This window comes from Cydia fagiglandana, chromosome 5 (genome assembly GCF_963556715.1).
Source record: "Cydia fagiglandana chromosome 5, ilCydFagi1.1, whole genome shotgun sequence".
In the NCBI taxonomy this organism is placed as follows: Eukaryota; Metazoa; Arthropoda; class Insecta; order Lepidoptera; family Tortricidae; genus Cydia; species Cydia fagiglandana.
In genome coordinates, this window is record NC_085936.1 from 6,511,563 (window position 1) to 6,536,628 (window position 25,066).

Below are 25,066 nucleotides of genomic sequence, written 5' to 3' on the forward strand. Positions count from 1 at the left end.
GTATAACAAAATTCCCCGGTACTCAAATTATGTTCAGGAGTTCATAACAAAGTTCATCTAAATAAGTTCAATGGTTTGAGAAACGCTTAGTAAAAATAAAAACAAGATAAACATTAGTCTCTTTTACTTCTAATAAAAAATTAATATAGGTACTTAGCTACTTATAACCTATCACTATAACAATAAGTTTACTATAAATATTAACAAAGTAACCCTAAAATTTATGCCGAATAGTATGTTACTCGTATATGCGATTGGCAAATGCCACACGGACGGCTTTTATGTCAGAAGTGTCATTAAATTTAAAAACATTAACCTACCAAACTACAACATTGAAAAGCTATAAAAACATGTAATTAATATTTCCGGAATCTCTAAACGAGTCCGATCTATAACAAAATCGATTAATGCATGTGACGTAACAATGTGGAACAGAGCTGTAATCGATTAACGATTTGATACGACTATTCGTTACACTGCAATATATAAAACGATACTTGTATTAAAACATTTTCTTTCTTTCCTTTTACGGAGTATAAATAGTGATAAATAGTATACCTAGATTAGATACCTATTATACCTATGTACATATTTCTTATTTTTAAACTTTTTAAAAACAGGTGTCTTTCCGGTGAACATTGTGAAAGTTAACGACTTTGGCACGGTACATTTCACTAAGGGTTTCATGGAGCTTAGCATGTACTCATAAGGGTCCAAGAAACAAGAAAATTAGTTGTCAACAGAAAAGGCGCATAACCTTCACCCATACTAAAAAAAGTTTTTGGCCTGACCACATTTAAGTTTGAACCGCAAATTTTAATACAACCACTGTGGGCCCACATTGTTATAATTGAACCGCAAATTTTAATACAACCACTGTGGGCACATTGTTAAAATTTATCAACAAGCTTTCTGGCACTCACAGTTGGGTTAGGCCAGCGGTCGGCAACCTTATAACAGCCAAGGGCCACATAGTTAACGAAGTTGACGCGGGCCGCACTTTGGTAATATGTATTTGTGACTTTAGCAGACATTGTCGTTTGTCAATATTACATACAAAATAGCCAGGGAGGCTCGCGGACCGCAAGCGAGAGGTTCGAGGGCCGCATGCGGCCCGCGGGCCGCCTGTTGCCAACCGCTGGGTTAAGCGAATGAGGTTTATATGTAAGTGGTCGATGGGGACGGCGTACGGGATTCCCGTTGCGTGGGACCGGTTTGCTGTCAACGCCATTATTTCTGTCACACCCACTTAGGGTACTTTATAGCCGCTACTCTCAAACGACTTAAAATTATTCCCAAAACATTTTATACGTTGAAAATGATAATACGAGTATGTAGTTATAGTAATCTTTAGCCAGAGTGATATACATTATCAAAATAATGTTTTCAAAATCAATTTATAAATATTAATCAATTCAAAATGTCCAAAATGTTCATCTTACCGCATGCCATTGAAACATTCAGAACTATCTCGAAAAAGTTAGATAGCTCTACTTTAGAATAGAGGAGTGGTGTTTTCTATATTTTTGCCATTTTTGGTGTACATAGACTGTAGCTTTGCTCATTGTACCTCCTCGTATTTACAGAATTGGGTGGACCTCTCAGCAAACTTGCTCTATTTGTCTCTTACGAGTAACACATATAGGTATATGACCACAACAAATTTTAGGTTAATTAAATTTTTAGATTTTTTAGTTACTACATCGAAAGTAACCCACTGGACATATGGGATATATTATCAACAAAAACATACCTATGTCTATTTTAGCTGTGGTTATGCTGTTGTAAATAAATCACATCGTATGAAATGATAACACAGTAGACCTCTTTTTATTAAAACAAAGCACGCAATGCCGCTTATTTCACCTGTAATTAGAGCATGGTGTTATTAACGCACACCCACGCACGCCTGCTATTCATATATGGTGTCTTTTCGTGCGAACCACTATATTGTGATCTATAATAGAATAGGGCATGTCATTATCATAGACTTGACCACATCGTAGTCCATAATTGTAATGACTAGTTGCGTTACGGCCTTTGAGTAGCGAGCAGACGACAGTTTACCCCAGTCCCCAATAAACTGGGAATTACCAATAGGTAGGCCGACCGGCTTTCCTACAAAAACCGGGCAAGTGCGAGTCGGACTCGCGCACGAAGGGTTCCGTACCATAATGCAAAAAAAAAACAAAAAAAAGCAAAAAAAAAAACGGTCACCCATCCAAGTAGGTACTGACCACTCCCGACGTTGCTTAACTTTGGTCAAAAATCACGTTTGTTGTATGGGATCCCCATTTAAATCTTTATTTTATTCTGTTTTTAGTATTTGTTGTTATAGCGGCAACAGAAATACATCATCTGTAAAAAATTCAATTGTCTAGCTATCACGGTTCGTGAGATACAGCCTGGTGACAGACAGACGGACGGACGGACGGACGGACGGACAGCGAAGTCTTAGTAATAGGGTCCCGTTTTACCCTTTGGGTACGGAACCCTAAAAAGTGCCCGGCGGCGGCAGTGTAGATGTACATAATACGCGCAACGACGGCAAGCGTTTGAGTAGAATTGTTGCGGTTATTGATTTTATTTTGCAGTACGTACATATATTAATTTAAAGTCAATATCTGAATTAGTCAGCATCTCTTTAGGCCGAGTACCTATTCAATGTGCGGTTGCAGAGCAGTGGGTGTACCTACCAAGATGGGCGTTATTACTTTCGTTGGTGCACTAATGTGGCCTACCTCCATAAGCATAACGTCAGACCAAGTCTTGCACTGGGTGTGCAAATTCGTTGCATACTTGTCATAGTCTAACTCGACTAGAGTTAGATAACAGTTAAAAACAACCATAAAGTTCATAGGAAAATTCGTTATCTATGAAGATAACTACGTATGTTAAAACCTAAAAGTCTTAAGTACGGCTACCATCAGTTTGGCATTGACATAAACGCTATCGTGAAAGTAATTTACTTTCTATGCATCTCGCTCGTATACTGACATATTAGTGCGAAAGAGATATATAGAAAGTAAATTAGGTTCACGATAGCGTTTATGTCAATGCCAAACTGATGGTAGCCGTAAAGTTTTGGATACAGATATGACAAAAACTAGAGCCTAAATCTTAACCCAAGTGTACCTATAAGTATAGCTATAAGTTGATGAAATCTATAGTTGAAGTCATGATATATCGGAGGAACTTCAGTCGAGTCATGATATGTTTTGTGAATCAGGCAGAGGTAATAACTGTATCAGTTTAACACATTTGCTCAGCTTTGCTCACGGTTTAGTTCGGGCAGGAGAGAATTACGAGAAAATTAAGGTCTTTAAGATACAGAACTATGTTCGTATTAATTATTAGAGCTGATTTAGACGGGGCGCGATATCGCACGCGATTTTAGTTACATTGCGGACTATTGGTTACGTCCAATTCAACCGACCGATCAATACCCGCTATGTAATGAACTCGCATGCGAGTTCTAGCATCGTCTAAATGAGCCCTTTTAACTTGGCTCACACTCACATTTGACGAGATTTATTAATTTGTTATTATAGTTTTAGTTTTATTTAAAGTTAAGCACGAAACTACCGAAAGGGTCAATTCTCTTGATAAAAGTGAAAATTAGATATTAATATGTGATTATTTACTTGGTTCCCCTATCTTTGGCATAATTTTTTTTGTAATAATTCTATTGTGCATAATAACTTTAGGCATAATATACTGTTAGCATAAACTCACTTGGTACTGGATTGTTGCGCATACGTGCTTTACGCATAATTTTTATTGATCGAAGTGTCTTTTGGCATAATTTTAATGTCCGAATCGAGACCTGGTATCTGTTTCATTTCGCATAATTTTATTTGTAATAATTTATTTTAGCATAATTCGCCATTAAGCATAATGTACTACAAGCATAAAATCTTATGGCATAGAAATGTTTTGCATACTTGCGAGAATCATATATGTTGTAGGCCCAATATTTTTTGGCTGAAATTAATTCGCCGAATATTTCGCAACTCGCAACTATTATTTCTCATAATTTCATTTCGCCGCATAACAACAGTTTGTTTTCATGGGGTCGCAGTTCTAACTTAACCTAACCCACTTTTCTGGCAACAGTTCGTTTTCTTGGGGGTTGCAGTTCTAACCTAACCTAACCCACTTTTCTGGCAACAGTTTGTTTTCGTAAGGTCGCAGTTCTAACCTAACCTAACCCACTTTTTTGGCAACAGTTTATTTTCGTGGGGTCGCAGTTCTAACCTTTTTTTTTTTTTTTTTACATGGGGAATGCGTCTACGCATACCGCCGGGCCTGGGAGAAACCCGGACGATTATGTGGGACTCAGGGCTGTAAAGAGGCCCCACTACCCACTAAACCCCATGGTGTCCTCTCGCCGCTATGGTTGCGGGGTTACGGGGAAGCTCGCGCAATGCGTCCGCGACCCCGCAGCGGCTATCCTGACTAGGATCCATACCCCTATTTTTTTTAGTGATCTTCCCTGTGGAAGCGCTTCCGGAACACGAGGTTGCGCATACCATCTCGGGAGCCAGCGTCATGGGCGGGGACGCCCCCATGTCCGCCGCCCGCTGGCTCTCATCAGGGCGGCAGGTTCCGCTCGTGAGCGGCACGTCTGCGGCCTATGCGGCGGCGGCGCATTGGGTCAGCCTCGGCCCGGACTTCCCGTTCGCGCTCGGCCGCCTCCTTGTCTCCCATGACGTGCTCGCAGAACGTGAGCACAGTCTCCCACGCACTTTCGCTGCCCAGCATGGCCTGAACTACGGCTGGCAGCGAAAGGTCTTGACCTACCTGGGCGACCAACGCCTCCCGTTCCTCGCCAAAAACTGGGCACTCAGCCAGTGTGTGTTGGGCCGAGTCTACGTCGGCTCCGCATTGGTGACACTCCGGTGTCGGTTCCCTCTGGGCAACCTTGTGCAGGTAGCTGCCGAAGCAGCCATGCCCCGACAGTACCTGCGTTAGTCTGAAAGTAAGGACACCGGAGCGTCTTTCAACCCAGTCCCGAAGGACAGGGCGCACCGCCTCTACAGTGCGGGTGCCAGCCCTCGGCCGTTCGAGCCGCTGGGCGCAGTTCTAACCTAACCTAACCCACTTTTCTAGCAACAGTTTGTTTTCGTGGGGTCGCAGTTCTAACCTAACCTAACCCACTTTTCTGGCAACAGTTGGTTTTCGTGGGGTCGCAGTTCTAACCTAACCTAACCCACTTTTCTGGCAACAGTTTATTTTCGTGGGGTCGCAGTTCTAACCTAACCCACTTTCCTGGCAACAGTTTGTTTTCGTGGGGTTGCAGTTCTAACCTAACCTAACCCACTTTTCTGGCAACAGTTTGTTTTCGTGGGGTCGCAGATCTAACTTAACCTAACCCACTTTTCTGGCAATAGATTGTTTCCGTGGGGTCGCAGTTCTAACCTAACCTAACCCACTTTTCTAGCAACAGTTTTTTTGTTGGGCTCCACATCTGCTCCGGCGCTACGGGCATAGCAGCCCCTTCGCCCTTGCGTAGCAAAGCGCAGGCGCTAATGCTATGTGCCATTCTGCTAAATGTAGCTTATGACAGATGCGTTTTAGATCATACAAGTTATACCAAATAGTACAGTCATTATATCCAAAAAACCGACCCTACCCGTGAATAATTAGTTCTTGGATTTTTTTTCGTAGGTCCCTCGGGGGGGTCACTGCAAGTGTAAATTCAAAAAGTAGGCTGAATCAGGCTCCTGCGTTTATTCGAAAAATGGTTTTTTTTCCAAAAAAACGGTTTTTCTTCAATAACTCGGCCATTTTTGATTTTACAGTAAAACCGTAAGGACAAAAATTTTAGGAAATTTGATTCTCTACAAGTTAGTCCAGTCATTATATCCAAAAAACCTTCCCTTCCCTTGAATAATCAGTTCTTGGATTTTTTTTTGTACGTCCCTCAAGGGAGTCACTGGGAGTGTAAATTCAAAAAGTAGACTGAATCAGGGTCCAGTGTATATTCGGAACACGGTTTTTCTTGAATAACTCGGTCATTTTTGATTTTACAGTAAAACCGTGAAGACAAAAATTGTTCAGAATTTGATTCTCTACAACTTTGTTTCCCTTCATTTATGCCGTAAAGCGTGGAACATAGGAGATAATGATAATATTTTGAATTTGTTGCGTTTTTCAGGTTTAATTTCTAAAATATCGATTTTGGGGGAAAGAAGGTGGGAACCAAAATTGTTCAGAATTTGATTCTCTACAAGTTTAGTCCTCTTCATTTATGTCGTAAAGTTGAAAATAAACGAGATGTTGAAAATATTTTGAATTTGTCGCTTTTTTCATTTTTTTTTTCCAAACTATCGATCCTAGAAGAAAAATTGTGAGGATCAAACTTGTAGAGAATCAAATTTTCTAAAATTTTTGTCCTCACGGTTTTACTGTAAAATCAAAAATGACCGAGTTATTCAAGAAAAACCGTTTTTCAAATATACACAGGACCCTGATTCAGTCTACTTTTTGAATTTACACTCCCAGTGATTCCCTTGAGGGACGTACGAAAAAAAATTCCAAGAACTGATTATTCACGGGAGGGGTCGGTTTTTTGGATATAATGACTGGACTAACTTGTAGAGAATCAAATTTCCTACAATTTTTGTCCTTACGGTTTTACTGTAAAATCAAAAATGGCCGAGTTATTGAAGAAAACCCATTTTTTTGGAAAAAATCAATTTTTCGAATATACGCAGGAGCCTGATTCAGCCTACTTTTTGAATTTACACTCCCCGTGACCCCCCCGAGGGACCTACGAAAAAAAAATCCAAGAACTAATTATTCACGGGTCAAAATCTATAATGACTGTACTAAAATAGAAAGAATCGAAATACGTTTTCTGCGATGTAAATATTCGCCTAAATCCTATTACGCTAAACAGATTATGCAAATCACATTTCGGACATTTAAACAAACGCAAAATAAAATTATTCGTATCAAAAGTCGGCCAAAATAATAGTAGTCTATTTAAGATTCGGACTTGCAAACATTCGGCCTATTGCATATTATACAAACTGAAGCTTTCTACAAATTTAACATTCGTCGAAATACATTTCTGCGAAATAGGTTATGCCAGATGCGTTTCGGGTCACGGAAGTTATGCCAAATAGACGGAACCCTATTTACTTATATTCATCTGATTAAATTAGATTTTATTCCATCGTAATAAAGCTTGATTGGTCAGTCAACGTCTTTTGCGACTCGCTAAAATCGGAGAGAAATTTAATCTTTGTCAAACCGGTCGTTCCAAACAGCCGGCCTAGCCAAGGGTACAATCGCTATCGCTTCGACAACGAAAAGCTTTATGTCTCTCTGTCACTCTTCCATATTAGTGCGACAGTGACAGTTGCGTTTCGATCGCTACGGAGCGTAAGCGATGGTCATCTTGGCTACGCGGCCAGATCGTATCAATAATGTCCCTGTTGGGGCAGTTGTACCATCGTTCACACTGTTTAACTGACCATTTCTAAACCTTATTCCAAAGATATAAGGCTCATCGACGATCAATAAGAGGTGTTGCTATTTGTATATAGGCAGCCCAGGTGAAAAATGGTACAAATGTTATATATTTAGAACTTAATACTTACACTATTTCACCAGCGCTGCGCGAGACTTGTACGCGGGTCGTTCTACCGTTTCGTGCCGATTTGCCACTTTTTGGAGATTTTTTTTATTTTGAAGTTACAGTGTAGATTTTGATATTGTGGATGTGTATACGTATTGTGTATATTATTTTAAGAAAGGCACCTATATACTAGTTATACTTTTGGAAAACAAATAAGGAAAGTAATGAAGGCACAGATGGAAATGAAAAACTAAGGGAAGGTAATGAAACACGAATAGAAGTAAATGAAATTATATTAAATATAAATTAACTTTATTGGTCAAAATCAAAGTGATAATATTTTAAACGATGGAACCAAAAATAGCTTGGCTTTTAAAAAGTATATCTACCCTGTTGAGTGTTGACCTGTTTAATATAATAACCTACTTTTTAACAATACTTTTTACGATGTTTCAGTATTTCTCTTAGGTCTCATTATTTGTCAGAACTAGAAACATATAATAATGAGATTTGTAATGTAAAAAACTGCTTACATAAATGAAATTAAAAAAGCTTAAATTATCTAGAAATTGCTATAAAAAACAATCGTTAGTTTTGACATTATTCGGTAGAGAACTGCGGCATAATTTTAACTTTCTAGTAGGTAAAGTGACTTAGCCGTCTTTGTAAAGAGCAGATGTTGTTTAATTAAATAATGAAGTGGGCCAGATATTAAATTTAGGACACTACCATGATAAGCCGTTTCAAAGGGAACGGCGGGCCAAAGTAAAGCTGCAGGACAGCAGAGCTTGGAGACGAAGAAATAGTTGTGTATTAAAAAGCAAACTAGCGGACCGCAAACACGATGTTGAGCTCTAAAGCCGTTGGAGGTCGAAGAGCGTACTCTACGAAACATCAAAACCCTGTGTGGATAGAGGCCAAGGGCCGAATACGCCCGAATAATCAAAATACTTATTATAAATAACAAACTCCATAGGGTTGTAGACTCAACAAGTCGCACTTTCGAGGAAAAATGCAAAGGTCAAGCCGCAGGAGGGTCCGAGATCACATTGGTTAAATTTCAAGCTCTCTTAGTTCTCAAGTTAGGTCTTCTATGGAAGCGCAACGTGATCAGACGGACTGGGCTTTCAGCGTTTATGCGGATCTCGGCCTTTGGCCTCACTTAGCAAAGTTCTGCACTCTTACAGATTGATGTTTGGCCTTGTACGGAAATGTGCCGCTATCTGAAGCTCCCCCGGGCCGTCGGCCTTGCTTTTTAATACATTCGGCTATTGGTTCTTGTTTGAGGTCAGCTCCACTGAAGCTCAGTCTTTGACCTCGCACGATTGTGCCCGCTGCCAATAGTTAAAAGAAATTTTGAACACCTCATGCGGAGCTCGCCTTTCGGCATCGCTTGCATTTCGGCATTGAAACAATTTAAGGTCTACTCTCCTGCGAAAGCTCGGCTTTCAGCCTTGCAGGAAGGCGCGCCACAATCGGACGCTCCGAGCTGCCTGCTCTTTCTTTGTGGAACTCGCAGAAAGGGGTGGGAATGGGACGCTCCTCTCCAGTATCACGCTCTCTCTAGATGCTGTTGAACCATTGTTTCATGAACTTTCTGGATTTTTCTAAAGCTTGGCCTTTAAACGGTTACAAAGTTACAAGAAAATTCCCTGATACGGCCAACCCGTATTTTTAACTTAGCATAAGAAGAGGCTCCCGGGAGCAGATCTTTGTGAGACCCTCCTCATAAATATCTGCCCTCGAAGGGCTCGCTCTTGAGCTTTATTCCAGGACTATAAAAAGTTTTCAGTATGTTAATTAGCAGATAAGTTAGGCATTAGATAAGTTCTAATAGGTTCACCTGTCCAAAATGTTCCGCATTAATAAAATGTTGGAAATATGATGTATCTATACTTACTTACTGTGGGACTTAGTCAATCTGTGTAAGAATGTCCTATAATATTTATTTATTTATTTATTTATCTATCCGATATATTTACAATATTTGCCATGAAAAAAGAGACTACTTACGCTTACGCGCCTATCTGCTTATTTATATGCAATATCCACAACCAACAGGATTCCCATGACATAGTGTCGGGTATAGGTAAGAAAGAACCTATACCCTGAAACTCTGTCAAACGGTCTAACGAAGTCGAAAGAATGGGACATACATACGTTTCAAAACATGAGAGTTATGATTTGAGAGCGTATGTGTGCATATAACTCTTGGGCTGTGGGCTAAAAACATAAAAAGGTATCACATCTGTCATACAAAATTATTGTTCATTTCCTTCCAAACAGGTTCATTTCCTTCACCCGAAAATATTGGAAGAAATGGAGAGGAATGAATTGGAGTGGAATGAACTTTCGACGGTTTTTTTAAATTTCTTTATCGTCTTTAAGGCTAGAATGTCATCAAGTAAAAGTAATGAAGATATGCCAAAATGCGAACAGATTATTAACAAGGTGATTTTTTTTACAATATATAGCACCAAATTACTTAATGGATGGAAATGAGTAGTAACCGTGACAAAGTGCCTTTCCGGTGAGGAGAACCAAAATTACTCGTAAATCAAGAGCGCGAAACCTCCTTCGTTGACGTATTGCGGTAGACTAAGGTAGTAAAAACACGTAGCAATCACAGGTATTCGTGAATAAAGGCGCGTTTAAATTTGGCATGAGTGGCAAGTTTTTAGAGTGAAAATGAAGTCTTTCACGTGACAAAATTAAAAAGTGCGTTCTCTCTATGATAATTTAACTTTAAAAATATGTACCATGTACCATTATAATACTGATTATTTGCTTATTTTATAAACAATAATGGAAAGTAGGGTTTATCTGCAAATAAAAGTGTTTTTAAATTTTTGAACCCAATGGTACGCCATTTTATGTCGAGGGAAATGAATTTTTCGCATGTTTTTAATTTTTATTTAATAGATCATTAGATTTAGCTAAATTCCAAAACTGGCGCATTTTCCGTACCACATAAACATACCTTTTAAAAATAACCACATATAAAAAAATATTATTTTAAGGCTTGATGTGGGCTCGGACACCAAATCGGCACGAAACGGTAGAACGACCCCGGCGCCTTTTCACTGATATGTATGTATAAATATAAAGACACAATGATCCCTGTTGTAGGTACACATTATAAAGTTTCTTATATACTAGCTTAGCAAGATATACAAGCTAGTCACAACTACCTAGTCAGGTATCCTGGCGGCTTAGCACGGTAGCCTTTTTATCGCTTGTCACCATGCCTGTCACGTTCTAACAAGTATGTAAGTGCGAAAGGGACGCGCTTAGTGATAGTCGATAAAAATGGAACCGTGCTACGCCCGCTGATTGACGAGGTTCTTTTTTCTCGTAAAGAAATCTAAGTAGGCGATTTTTACATTTTTGTACCTACACTTTTGATTCTTCAATCGTTCATGCGTTAGCTCTATCACTCTGGACTGAATATTAAAATGTTACATGTTTTGTTCCGTTTTATTATTATATTTTCGATATGTACTTAAATTAACTCGAGATCGAAATTGCTCCTAAAAAAAAAAACAATAATTGACCTACCTATAGGTACATTTCAGTCATTGTCAGGAGGGCTATGATGGTTATGTCACCATATCATTAATCATTTAATGCATGATATGACGACTATCTGATAAATGATATAATTCGGTAAAAAGTCGCGAGGATAACGTATAAGTGGCTAATGATAGCGTGATATGTTTTGAGGTTTATAAAAATCAATTTTAAACTCGATGACTTAAGGTGTATATTAAAGAAAAGATGGTTAAATCACATTCTACCACTTATCCACATATGTCATTGAGAGTTAAAACTTATCGATGATATGAGCTTTTGAAAAATCAATTCTAAACAAGTTTAATTAAAGCGTATTTTAATTAATAGTTCGCGAGGATAACGTATATGTGACTAATGATAGCGTGACATGTTGTGAGGTTTTGAAAAATCATATTTATACTCGATGACTTAAGGTGTATTTTAAAGAAAATATGGTTAAACCACATTCTACCACATATCTATATGTCATTGAGAGTTAAATTTATCCATATGAGCTTTTGAAAAATCAATTCTAAACAAGTTTACTTAAAGCGTATTTTAATGAATAGTTGGCTAAATGATATGCCGCACACACCCTTATGCACATGTGGCATTGATAGTTAAAAGTTATTGGATGGTTTAAGATTTTGAAATATAGATTCTAATTGAGTTTATATAAGGTTTTTTTTTAAGTGAATCTCTTATTCCATCGCCTCAAATTTAACCGTCTTTATCATGTCGCAAAATCTACTTTATTTCTAGTACTTAGAATTCACAGTCTTTGAAATAAGCTAATACATTATCGGACTAAAGTAGACTCGGCTACAATACTTAATTCACGATTGCTGATATTTGCTTGTAATGTCATACAAAATTTTAAGGACAGTAGTCGACCTTATTAACCTAAAATACGGTAATCTGTCAAAATCAAATAAATAATTCTGCCGTGCTTATTAAGAGCAGTAACTCATTTTGAAATCTCTTTCAATTGTAGAACATAAGTATTGTACAAGTAAAAAGTATCCAATTGAATGACACTTCAAAATGAGTTAGAGTCGGACCAAGAAAAGTGTGCAGCGGATTTGATAGCCCACGCAGTGCAAGTGTTATTTATACGTCATAATTTCATAGAAGTTTGACGTTTAAAATAACACTTGCACTGCGTGGGCTATCAAATCCGCTGCAGACTTTTCTTCGTCTGACTCTATTGCTCTTATTATAAGCACGGCCGAATTGTACAATCACACACACTGTTAACTGCACATCGGTGGACTATGCCTTTTGAAATAAGGTCCACCGATGTACCTACAGTTAGGAATGTTGCAGTTTAGAAAAAGAAATCGTTTATTTGAAAATAAAACATAACCTATTCGCTGGGTGCGATATGACAGCGGACTTTGAAATGCCACATGGCTGGCTGTCATTACGAAGAGAACAAATAATTTCAATGAAAAATTGTAATTTACATATTTGTTACATATATTCTATTCGAACATGTAAATCTTCATTTCCCCTCTAAAATGGCATAAATGGCACAATCAATAAATTTCAGGTAGTACACATACACGGACTTTCTCATGGCTGACTTTACGAGAAGTAAAGAAATAAAAACCGAGTAACGCATTTCATATAGGTAACTAAATATCTGGAAGACCGAGCTATGCTCGGAAAACATATAAAAACCTAGCTAGATCAATTTTTCGCCCCCGAAAACCCCCATATAGCAAATTTCATCGAAATCGTTAGAGCAGTTTCCGAGATCCCCGAAATATATATACTTAAATATAAATAAATAAATACCCAAATTTTGCTCGTTTAAAGGTATTAGATAGATATGACTGTAGTGTCGTTAATAATGCAGACTTTTCGTGTTTTTCCAAAAGGATAATAAGTAATAAGTTTTGGCTTAACATGTGCAAGATGTACCTAAAAGAAATCAAATATGAAGATCATAAGAGCCACACCATTGAAGCTCGTGTACCTAATTCGTCAAGCTTCAGTGACAAACGTCCTTGAATGTAAACTGTTTTTTTCTGTTTTTGCAATCTTTGACGTAGTACATTACATAATATTATGATCCATTAATGTAATAGAAAGTAAAGAAATAATTTATTTTTTACAGATTGATTCTAGTCGTTATGTTACGAGTGGAAAATGTGATTGTGTGTACGTTAGGAGTAAACATATCGCGGCTCTGATGTACTACATCAACTACTAAGAAAACTTCCCAAAAACCAGTGAAGAGCAGCAATTGGGCAGACCTAGTGCCAGACAGTTCGCCAAAGAAAATAACTCTAAAGGGAAATACCTACTTTGAAGAAATGTATGCACCTGCAAAGAAAATTAGGTGTAATCCTTTGCCGTTACATGTTGGGATTGAAGGGAGAGTCAGCATTAAAGTTAATAATGGAAGCTGGTGCTTTATTTATTATTATTACTTTAAATACCTACACAAAAAGTGACAGTTGGTCTGCCGAAAGTTTCTTTTTGGGCCACGGTGCGCGTTGCGATCGATTCGTGGTTCTCCGACCCAGCGAATAATATGTACATCTTCTAGTAATAAGTAAAACTAAATGACTTAACAAATACAATATTATCCCCCACTCTGATTATGCCCCGGACGAAGTGTGCCAAAAATACTGGCGGCTAACCTCGCTAAATGGCCAGTGATATTTGTTGGACAAGGAAAGAACCAGAGCGAGGGTCACAGCCCCTTTCCCGTAAGCGTCACCTTATACTAGTCCTATATGTTGCGGCAGGAGCAAATATCGTCAGTCATCGCCTCCCGCTTAATACTTTGTCTGAGATGATAGTTTCTTAGATGCTATCGTGAATTAAAAAATTGTCAGCCGGTTGTATCGCTGTGGAAAGACCGTCAGTTGATCACATGAACATGTAATTTTTTTAGGGTTCCGTAACGAAAAGGTAAAACGGGACCCTATTACTAAGACTTCGCTGTCCGTCCGTCCGTCCGTCCGTCCGTCCGTCCGTCCGTCCGTCCGTCCGTCCGTCCGTCCGTCCGTCCGTCCGTCCGTCTGTCCGTCTGTCCGTCCGTCCGTCTGTCTGTTACCAGGCTGTATCTCACGAACCGTGATAGCTAATTATTATATATATGTATGTTTATTTATATATATTTAATTTGTATATACGTAGGTCAGCGAACTGATATACATGGAAGTATTCTGTCCGCTCATTTATGACCCAACGTAAACTATTCGATTGTAGGCGGTGCTTACAAACTATTCGATTCGCAACTTCAGTTCGTCCGAGATGACAGTCGGTGACGGATGGCTAAATTGATTTATAAAAACAACGTTTTTTTGTTATTAAAAATGTCTTCATGTGTCGTGAAGTGGTGAAGAAGTTATTTTAGTTTATACCAAGGATAGTGGAATCACTTTTCACTTGTAGTAAACAGATAACTTCAGTAAAATTTGGAATAAACATGACGATTTGTTTTCAATACTACCGTGCTAAGCTAAAACGTAACAACTGCATACGACTTTCATAACAACATACGACTTTTTAAATTGCGAGGATAATAGGGATGGTGTTATGCCAAATGAAGTAGACCATTTTATTAACTTGTGCTTGGTTTAGGTATTTTCTATATAATTATACATGTAGTAATGAATTCTTTCTTACAGATTTGTATTTTCCTTTTTTATTTCATGAGATGGAGCTGTAAAAAAACTACCTAATTATTTCAAATTAATAATCAAATTTGATATTATCATTTTACATTACTTTCCATTCAGATTTCCACAAGATGCCATTCGCAGAGAACTATGGAAAAAAGCTGTCCAATTAGAGAGACATGAAATTAAGTGGAGGCCTGGAAAGATATCTAGAATATGTTCTATTCATGAGATATAACTCGTGAGATAATAATACCCGGTCTCCTATATGTAGATACACTTCCACTGAATTAATTTAACAAATACACACATTATCTGAAAATGTTGATCATTCGAATCCACCCTCTACCGTCACATATATGTAGGTTCTCTCTCAAGCCATTTCCGTCAGTAGAAAAGAGCGGCAAATTTAGAAAATGTAAGCGCGCGAACGGGCGTGGTCCCATACAAAATTTTAATTTTGCACCTTTTTCTACTGACAAACTTGCTTGACCAGCTATATAAAATATTTCCATTGGAACTGAAAGTGGGGATTTATTGTGACTCCGCCTATTCAAATATTTTTGACCCGATTCGTGTACCCATGTAAATTTTGCAGGCTGTATAGCCAGTCCGAATTCTAAGATCAAGCTTACCATACATTTACAATGGCGTACTTGATGTTAGAAAAACGGACAGACTATACCTGAACGTGACTTCGCACTGCCATACAAATTGATAATAAAATATACAAAATACTTATTATAGCGGAATACATTTATACAACAATGATATATTTACTTATGTTGAGTTAGTCTGTCATTTCATAACAACATTTGAACTAGTTATCTTTTAATCTGCATTAAATTATTATACGTGAATTATTTGACTGGTTCTTCAATGTATGGCATAAACCTATCCCTGTCCAAGTCATATTCTAATCAAATATGAACCGCAAACTCTCAGCGGCCAGTACGTACAGCAAAAAGGTTATTAGCGGATTAATGTCGCTGATTGGTAGTTATTGACATTATATGCATTTCATCTACACTTAGCTATGTACCATTAGTGTAATAAAGATGACTATTATTTTGTTTACCAGCTTTGATTACAGGCTCTGTAAACGCGTCGTCTTATTTAAATGTAGGCGTAATTTTGTATGTGTGCTAATTTGGCCCGAGAATTTGAACGGTAATTTCCTAAAGGCGGTTTCCATACTAAATATATGCGTTCACTGACGTAGGTATATTTTAAAATGTATATTTGTGTAATAGTATAGTATAGTATTATAGTTTGTAGTGTCGACTTGTGTCTATATTCTCATATCCACTATTTACAATCCTGCACCAAATTAATTACTGTCTCTGTTTAGCCCAATGGTTGACTGGTAGAGAATGCCTCAAGGCGTTAAGTCCGCCAATTGTACTCTTTTTTTGTAAATTTGTGCAATAAAGTTTAAATAAATATAAATAAATAAATAGCTAGACAGTTGAAATTTTCACAGATGATGTATTTCTGTTGCCGCTATAACAACAAATACTAAAAACAGAATAAAATAAAGATTTAAATGGGGCTCCCATACAACAAACGTGATTTTTGACCAAAGTTAAGCAACGTCGGGCGTGGTCAGTACTTGGATAGGTGACCGTTTCTTTTTGCATTTTTTTTTCCGTTTTTTTTTTCATTGTGGTACGGAACCCTACGTGCGCGAGTCCGACTCGCACTTGCCCGGTTTTTTTTTCAATCATCTCCTCCTGATACTTTGCCAGATGATAGTTTAGATGCTATTATAAATAAAAAAAAAACGTCAGCCGGTTGTATAGCGGTGGAAAGACCGTCAGTTACTTGCATAAACATGTAAAAAATACGGGCCTACCATTTCATGCCTTAAAGGGGTGAAATTTTGTATGGGGACTTAACAACAACTGCACAGCAAACATTGTCAATAGGAATTGTCCCGCCCGCGCGGTGTAGTACCGGCGCTGGTGCAGAATTTAGTCAAAATTTGGTACGGAGATAGTTTGAGTCCCGGAGAAGGACAAAGGGTAGTTTTCATTCAAGAAATCACCCTTTAAGAGGGTGAAAAGGGGGTTGAAGTTTGTATGGGGAATCAACAAAACGCAGATTGAATAAAATAATAGCTACTTACCTAAATTAATAATTCCACGCTGACGAAGTCGCGGGCAAAAACTAGTATTATAAAGGCGAAAGTGTGTGTGTCTGTCTGTCTGTTACCTCTTCACACTTAAGCCGCTGAATCGATTTAGTTGAAATTTGGTATAGAGATAGTTTGAGTCCCGGGGAAGGTCATAGATTAGGATAGTTTTTATGTCGGAAATTATCAAAGGAAGGAAGGAAAAAATCAAAGGGGGGTGGAATTGAAAGAGTTAATGAATTACCTAATAATTGAAGTAAGCAATGCGCGAATTAAATAATTGCTATTAGCATTATCCAGGCGCTATACCTACTTTAGCTGCTGTCACTAATTCCACGCCGACGAAGTCGCGGGCAAAAGCTAGTATTATAAATGCGAAAGTGTGTCTGTCTGTCTGTCTGCCTGTTACCTCTTCACGCTTAAACTGCTGAACCGATTTAGTTGAAATTTGGTATAGGGGTAGTTTGACTTCCGGGGAAGGACATAGGATACTTTTTATCTCAGAACTCACCCCTTAAGGGGGCGAAAAGGGGGATGGAAGTTTGTATGGGCAATCAATAACCGGTGAACCGATTTAAATGAAATTTGGTATGGTGATAGTTTGAGTTGTGAGGAAGGATATAGAATAGTTTTTATCCCCGAAATCATCCCTTAAGGGTGTAAACAAGGGGTGGAAATTTGTATAGGGGTTCAATAATTTCTTGAAATGGGACTTACCTTTTATCATTTAAAAGTTCGTAAGAGATAAAGAATGTTTATGTATTTGTGACCAATTTTATTAGCCATACCTACCTTTAAGGGTGAAAAAGAGATGACATGGGGGTGAAAGTTTGTATGGAGAATAAATAAAAAGCAACTTTTAACTTCTCCAACTTCTTTATCTTCCTAGCCTTCTTCAACTTCTCCAACATCTTCATCTTGTTGATCTTCAACTTAAACTTCTCCAACTTATTTAACTTCTTCAACTTCAAATTCTCCAACTTTATCAAGTTTTTCAACTTCGACTTCTCCAACTTCTTCAACTTCAACTTCTCTAACCTCTTCAACTTCAACTATTCCTACTTCTTCTCCATGGTTTTCCAGTCCAGTTCCTCTCAGGTCTCCATGGTCCAGTTCCTCTTTGGTAACTACCGTCAGCCAGTAGATGCAGTGATGTTAGAACCTAAAACAAAGAGTTGTAAGTTGGTATGTCGTTATTAAATAAGGTGACAATAATGATTTGAGGAATAGTATCTTTACTTTAAAATGTGCCGGCAATCCATCGCCATGTTGAGGCTTGAGGTCAGCGTCGAGTTTGGCACACAAATAGAGTGCCAATTCTTTGCGCACTCTATATATGTGCCGAAACTCCTCGCTGGGCATATCAAATGGGTTGCATGTAGCCCTTAATGGCCCGTCGTTGGAGTTCTCTATGCTATTTTTCTTCGATAGCAGCAGCTGCCAAGAAGAAATGATATTATTATCTTGCCATCCCTACAAATAATGTACGTATTGATAATGTTATATGTAAATTCAAATTTAATTCAAAGTTCAAATTGTATATATTATATTTAAGAAAAAAAACAGATACTTATCTACTGATATTTTAACTTCAAGAAATTGCATTTTACCACTTATATACCACAAGAGCACTTATGACTTATGAGTGAAGTGCAAAAAATTTGTACATAGTTAAGCACCTGTAATTAGTCCAAAGTTAATTGATTCCATTGTGTTACCACAGTTAAGCCATTTCTATTTAAGTTAGATGCATGAAAGTGTGTTAGCGAATGCTATAGACTTATATGTGTACGATTTAAGTACAATAAAATACAAACAATACAATTTACATAGTTAATTTTCGTAACACAAATGAATCAATTAAGTTAAGACTAATCACAGCTTCTTAACTGCGCTTATCGTGACCCAGTGAGCACTACGATAAATTAATCAAAGGCTAGCCGTCAAAAATCGACTATATGTCTAATTATCCAACAATCGTAGCCATTTACCGTGTATTGTTGTCCAAGTGGACAAAACGGTATGAATGTTATAAAACTGTATAAATCTAGACAAGTGGCATTTATATCATTTAACTTATCCACTTATCCACTAAGTTTAAGGTGGAAATGTAGACAAATGACATATTATCCAACGACCATGTTATGCAGTTAATCATTTAACGACTATCGCTGTCAAAAGTGGAAAAGACGACAAATCAATAAAAACTGGATAAAATGTCAGTTTTATCATCATTTATACAGCCATATCATTTATCCAGTCGACCATCATAGCCTTACAGGTCAGTCATCGCTCGTACCCTACCTACATTTGATTGCTAAATGCGACCGCAACTTCTAAATTTTCTAGCCGGCTATTTAACCAGGTTTCATGTTTTTTTTTATACGTATTTTTTGATAAACATCAAACATCAAACATCAACATTTATTCAGCAAATAGGCCACAAGGGCACTTTTACACGTCAACATTGAATTTACATAAAAGCAAAAATAATAACATCAACAATTTTATAAAATGAAACTAACAATTCAATCTAACGTAGGTATTACAATTACAAAGAGATGTATATGGTCTCTTAATGTCGAATTACATACAAAATACAGATAAAAAAACACACACAAAAAAAATCTATAATATTTAGAGGTGTAAATGTCTCTAGATATTTTCATTTATATATTACCTCTATTACAAAGTACATTTCTTTCGTAGCAGTCTTGCCCTTTTTAACCGCAATGCAATTTGAGCAGCGAGGCAGAACCGAACCGTTGTTGCGCGTTGGTCATCAGGCTAATTCAAGTCATCTTTTGTCTCGGGTCTTTGAGCACCATTATAGGCGGTTCTCTGGAATTACGTACATTAGTTGTTGTTGTTGGTGTCTTAAAGCATTTCTGATGTGCATACTCTCCTCCCCACGCCTTTCAAATACCCTATATAAACATACAGTAGGTAATTTTCAAAACTTGATCTCTCAAACACGGGCATAAGCATTACAGATCAGGTAATAGGTGAAATTAGTATTTAATGTCGGCATCCAAGTCATAAATATAAGACGAGACAAGACCTGCCTCGTGGGTCTATTTTGGTCTGCACGACCTTTTCGCTAAATTAAATTTGAACTAGTTTAGAAATCCCAATAATAAGTATTCTATAATTGAAACGCTAGCACTAGGTACTTTTTAATTGACCTATCTATGTCCAAATTAAAAGTTAAGTTCCATGTTAACGTGTCCAGTTTTAATGAATAGATGATAGTATCAAAAATAGATCAAAACTATAGCAAAATTAAGTATTAAAGTAAAATCAACCACCTGTTACCTAAATAACTTCTTAGCATTATTTTCTATTCTACTTAGTAGGGATTTTTTTTAATGGTTCAATGAGACATTTAATATGGAAGCAATATAGCCTGTAGATGTATTTTAAATGTGCCTTGATAATGCTGTTAGGTTCTTGACGTTTCTATTGCATGAATAATGCAAACGCATCAGATATTACTAGGAACTAGTCTTCCATGATAGTTCCGACTTGATGAATGATGCATTCGTCTTTACGCAAACTACGGATATGTAAAACGCAAAGTTATAACATATGTGTTTTAAGCATTGTTACGTGCGTACTGGAAATTAAGGAAATAAATAACGCATTAACTGATTTGCATTTTAAAATTTGCGCCACTCGGTCCTGCTTTTATAGAGCTGCCGTCAAAAACCGGTAAAATGAGTATAATAACCGGTAAACAAATAAAAAAACTATGCGCTTGATTTCTGCATCCGATGAAACTAGAAAGTGACTCTCGCGTCTATATTAGAACCAATTTGTATGCAGAAACAGCTTGTTTAAAGTAAACACGTGTAGTTGAGTGTAACAATGGTTTGCCGCGGGGAAGAGCTCCAGCTTTTCACACTTTCACACGTCGTCTAGAGTATAGGTGGAATATTAAGTAAATTAACGCCTGTTAAAGTTTAGAAACTGTTTATGATAGTAATAATTACTAACATACATAACGAAATCTTATAAGTTTAATAGTATGAATAGTTTGTTGTTATGGTTATATGGTTAATTAATTATATATATTGGTATTTAAAAATGTATAGGGTCATTGCGTCAATTCACCGTCCAGTGCCTGTTTCCTTCCACTTGGCATAGTTGCCACAAAAAATGGTGTATGATTTTAATATATATCTATATATTAAAATTAATATTGCATTTCTTGAATTCTTGTAATTATCGTACATAATTATTTGTGGCAACTACGTCAAGTGGACGGAAACAGGCACTATATAATAGTTTAAATAAGGCGAGATAATTAAAGGCATTTATTTACCCATAACAGCACATATGAAGGTTAAATTAAGTTAAGTGATAAGTCATTGTTATTTTATTTCATCCCACTTTCAATCCATTTAACATCTTCACGTTCTTTCTGGGCGATAATTTCCCTTTCTCTTGCTAGTTCCTTGTCCCGAATTATTTTTTTCCTTGCTGCTTCTGCCTGATAACTGCGTTCCAAAGAATTGTATAACTTTTGCTTGCCAATACCGTAGAAGATACCAGCAATCAATAGCGCAAATCTAGCGCCTCTGATAAATGGGGAGACTTGCAGCGGTGGACCAAAATCAAGCTTCATTTTTCCTGTTGTCATTATCTACTCCATCATCATAACAAAGCAACCAAAAGCAACCATGTTAGTACCTATGGAAAACGTCACATGAACATCTGTCTAATAGACATTAACTTTCCAGCCAGTAACAATATTTCATGCACAGAGGTCGTTAACCTTTTTAACACATTTCGCGAATCGGCAACATGCGTTGAGCGGAACATCCCTAGCGGCTAGTGACTAGGTCAAGACCGTTACAATTTATTTATTTATTTGCCGGAATCACATTGTTGGTAGGAAGGCCAGTGGCCGAGTGGGCAGCTAAGAATACCGCGTGTCTCTGTTGCCGCGACCACCAATTATAGTGGGTTGGCGGCCCGCCAGCTCGCCCGGCGTAGTCGCGTGGTCAACAGAAACAAAACGTTTATCGATTCGGATCAATCATTCGATCACTTCTTCCGTATTGTTATGTAGAGCGGAACGACAGCCAGCGTCAAATTTAATTTTGTCTTTAGACGAACAAATTTCCTGAATAAACCCTAATTTAAGAAAATCATTAGACAGTGAACAACTGAAACCCATTGACTTATAATGTCAACATTTCAAAATCCGTTTGTGTACGGTACTAAAACTAAATCATAAAACGTTTTATATACTGTTTATTGTCATTTGAAAACGCTTATGTCTTATTTTGTTACTTACTCTAAAACTGTCATTCACCAAATAAGCCACTATATCACTGGATCTAAATAAGGTACAAGGTGCAATTAATTGTAAAATTAATTTAATTGACGCATCTTACTCATGCACCAGGCAAAATCCCATGCCAATAAATTAACATGATAGTGTGGAAATCTTATATTTAGGAACTTATGCAAGCTTGGGCGAGAAAGTGCGGTTTATTCATGGTTTATTGGATTGGCAAATTGGAACACACTGGCATGAATGAATAAATTGGTCGTCTATTTTTTGGTTCTTCTGAATGAATGATGGTTTCGATTTTAGCGTGCTTGTAATCTATTGGCGTTAATTTCAATGTAATACAGGTATATTTTATGATGATCAATCGGCTCAATCTAAAAAAACCATTTCGCTCCAGTTTTCACAAAGAGAAAGTTATAGACAAGTAACATTGTAAAAAGACACTAACTCACGTAAACGGTTATTTAATGGGTTTTGTTGGGAAACGATTCGAACAAAGATACAATAAAAACCGAGTTCATTTTAAGACGATTAGATGATCTCATTTTTTCCTTTAAAGTAAATTAGATAATAGTTTTGAAGGTGTCGATACTGTCGATGCTTGGTTCGTACAATAGGTACCTACACATTTTATAATTAATATAAAACTGGTACGAGCCAGGGCTTGAAGCCGCGACCTCCGAATTGAAAGTCGCACGCTCTTACCGCTAGGCCACCAGCACTTACTAGTACCTACACAATTACACATATTAGATCTTAATAGTGTCGCTATGGTAAGGAGCTTAATATGCTATCTATTAATGTTGGTTTTGCTACCCTTATATTATAAGTATACTTGTAAACAAACGTGACTGTCTCGACCTCACAACAAATTCACCTTCTCTCGTGAGCTCGTGACACAGTCTGTCATACAGCAAAAGCAACCAAAGGTTATTTTATACATTGTTGAGCAATATAACCTTATTGTTATATTATTATATATTTGTCCTAGTCATGAATTTTGCTATGTTGCAGTTCCCATTGACAATCATGCATATACATAGTTTCATCAAGGCACCGTTAATAATACAGATTGAACTGCAACTTTATTTGTAATAATAGAATTTTAGGATAGAATACGGCAAAATAGGACGATATTTTACGCGTTATCATATTTAAAATTAATTGCTGCACCTAAGTAACACCGGCGGAATTATTTATTTTTAATGGAAAACATAAACCACTGCAACCACATATTGTGATATCGTAGGTAGGTATGTGTTAACAAATTATTAATTACCCTTTATCGGTGTATCTAATCTTGCTCCGTCGTACCTTATGAAATTTTTTTTTTATGATATTTATATTGCAGCGCAATATTGCAACAATCGCTCAAATTGATATTACTACCTAATTAGAAAACATAATTAAAATATAAACCATGTAATACGGAGGCGCTGATCGGTGCAAAGTTAGCCTTTACGAGTCTTGAGTAGAACAAAGTGAGGGAGTGTCATAAACGTTAAATTTTCATAGAAATTTGACATTAATGATGATGACATAGCCACACATTGTCAGTGCCAATGGCATGGAGAGTTTGGTTCGACTCTATAATTTTTTGAGTTTAAGAAACAAAGTAGAGTTAGACCAAGAAAAAAGTCTGCACAGATTTTGATAGCCCACGCAGTGCAAGTGTTATTTTGAACGTCAAACTTCTATGAAATTATATAGGAAATTATGACGTATTAAATAACACACTGCGTGAGCTATCAAAATCGCTGCAGACTTTTCTTGGTCTAACTCTACATGTCTAGTAAAAAGCGAGTAATGGGTTTAAAGCTAAGCGTGACGTCCAGAGGGCTTACCGCGAACCACGTTCGACGTGTTGCCTCTCTATCGCACTTGTAAATTTGTCCGAAAGGTTGACAGGGAGGCAACACTTCGAACGTGGTTCACGGTAGGCCCTCTGAACTGTTACACTGTGCTGTACATTGCGTGTGACTGAAGTGGTAGGTAGAATGTTGAGTTCAATAGCAAGGCGTTAGGTGTGGCTGCGGGAACGGCACCGGTATTGCGTAATCGCTCCATTAATACGGCGTTGGAGACGAAATGTCATGACCTCGCTCTTATTCGTATTCATCATAGCAGGTATAGATCTGATCTATACCCATCGTATTAGGTCATTCCAGTAGTTTGTTGGTAACATCGAGTTATTATCCGTGTTAACAACAGAAAAATAAATCTCATCTGATACCGGTGGTAACTAATGACAAAAACATCCCAGCATTTGCCACCAAATCCGTAGGGTGGTAACTATAACTGTACTCTGGCACACCCACTTTGTCAGCGGAAAAAGGCCACAAATTTAAAAAAAAACTTGGGTGTAAAGGTTTGACTTCCCATAAAAAAAAAAATTTCGCGCCTTTTTCTGTTTGAGTACCTATAGTGATGTATTTGTTTTATTTCAGTTGTTATTACATACTTGTTACATATTATTCTTCTAAATCAAGAGCAATCCAGAGTGTTTTTTTCTGATATTTGTTTACCTAAAAACTGGCAGCTAAATTTTGATATTTTATAACAACTAATCGGCGACTATATGGCTGGATAGTCGGCTTTCTAGACTAGCGTTGGTACATCCCTAATACTAACCCACAAATACCTAGGTAATCTTTCGAATTTTCCGAAAAAAAGACATCCTAAATGACAATTTACATAGTTTTATTGTATGTGATTGCATTTAAATGATTGGACGGCAAGTTTTATCAGAGGTATAAATTAGATCACAGTTATCTTTCTTTCGTCGATTTCGTAATGACTACGACACGGTATAACATGACATTTTCACAGTGTTAAATACTCCTATTGTTTTT

General features: G+C 37.3%; 2 protein-coding genes across 2 annotated transcripts in view; one reads left to right on the plus strand and one right to left on the minus strand.

Moving 5' to 3' along the window:
• LOC134664360 (tropomodulin-1) overlaps window positions 1-25,066 on the plus strand; it is a 73,091-nt gene that overhangs the window by 19,825 nt on the left and 28,200 nt on the right. The window lies entirely within an intron of this gene.
• LOC134664676 (uncharacterized) lies at window positions 4,157-5,545 on the minus strand. The gene is made up of 2 exons (XM_063521422.1): window positions 5,486-5,545; window positions 4,157-5,073 (listed from the first exon to the last, which is right to left on the minus strand). Exons 1-2 carry the CDS (start codon window positions 5,543-5,545, stop codon window positions 4,594-4,596), a joined length of 540 nt encoding a protein of 179 aa, XP_063377492.1. The 3' UTR covers window positions 4,157-4,593.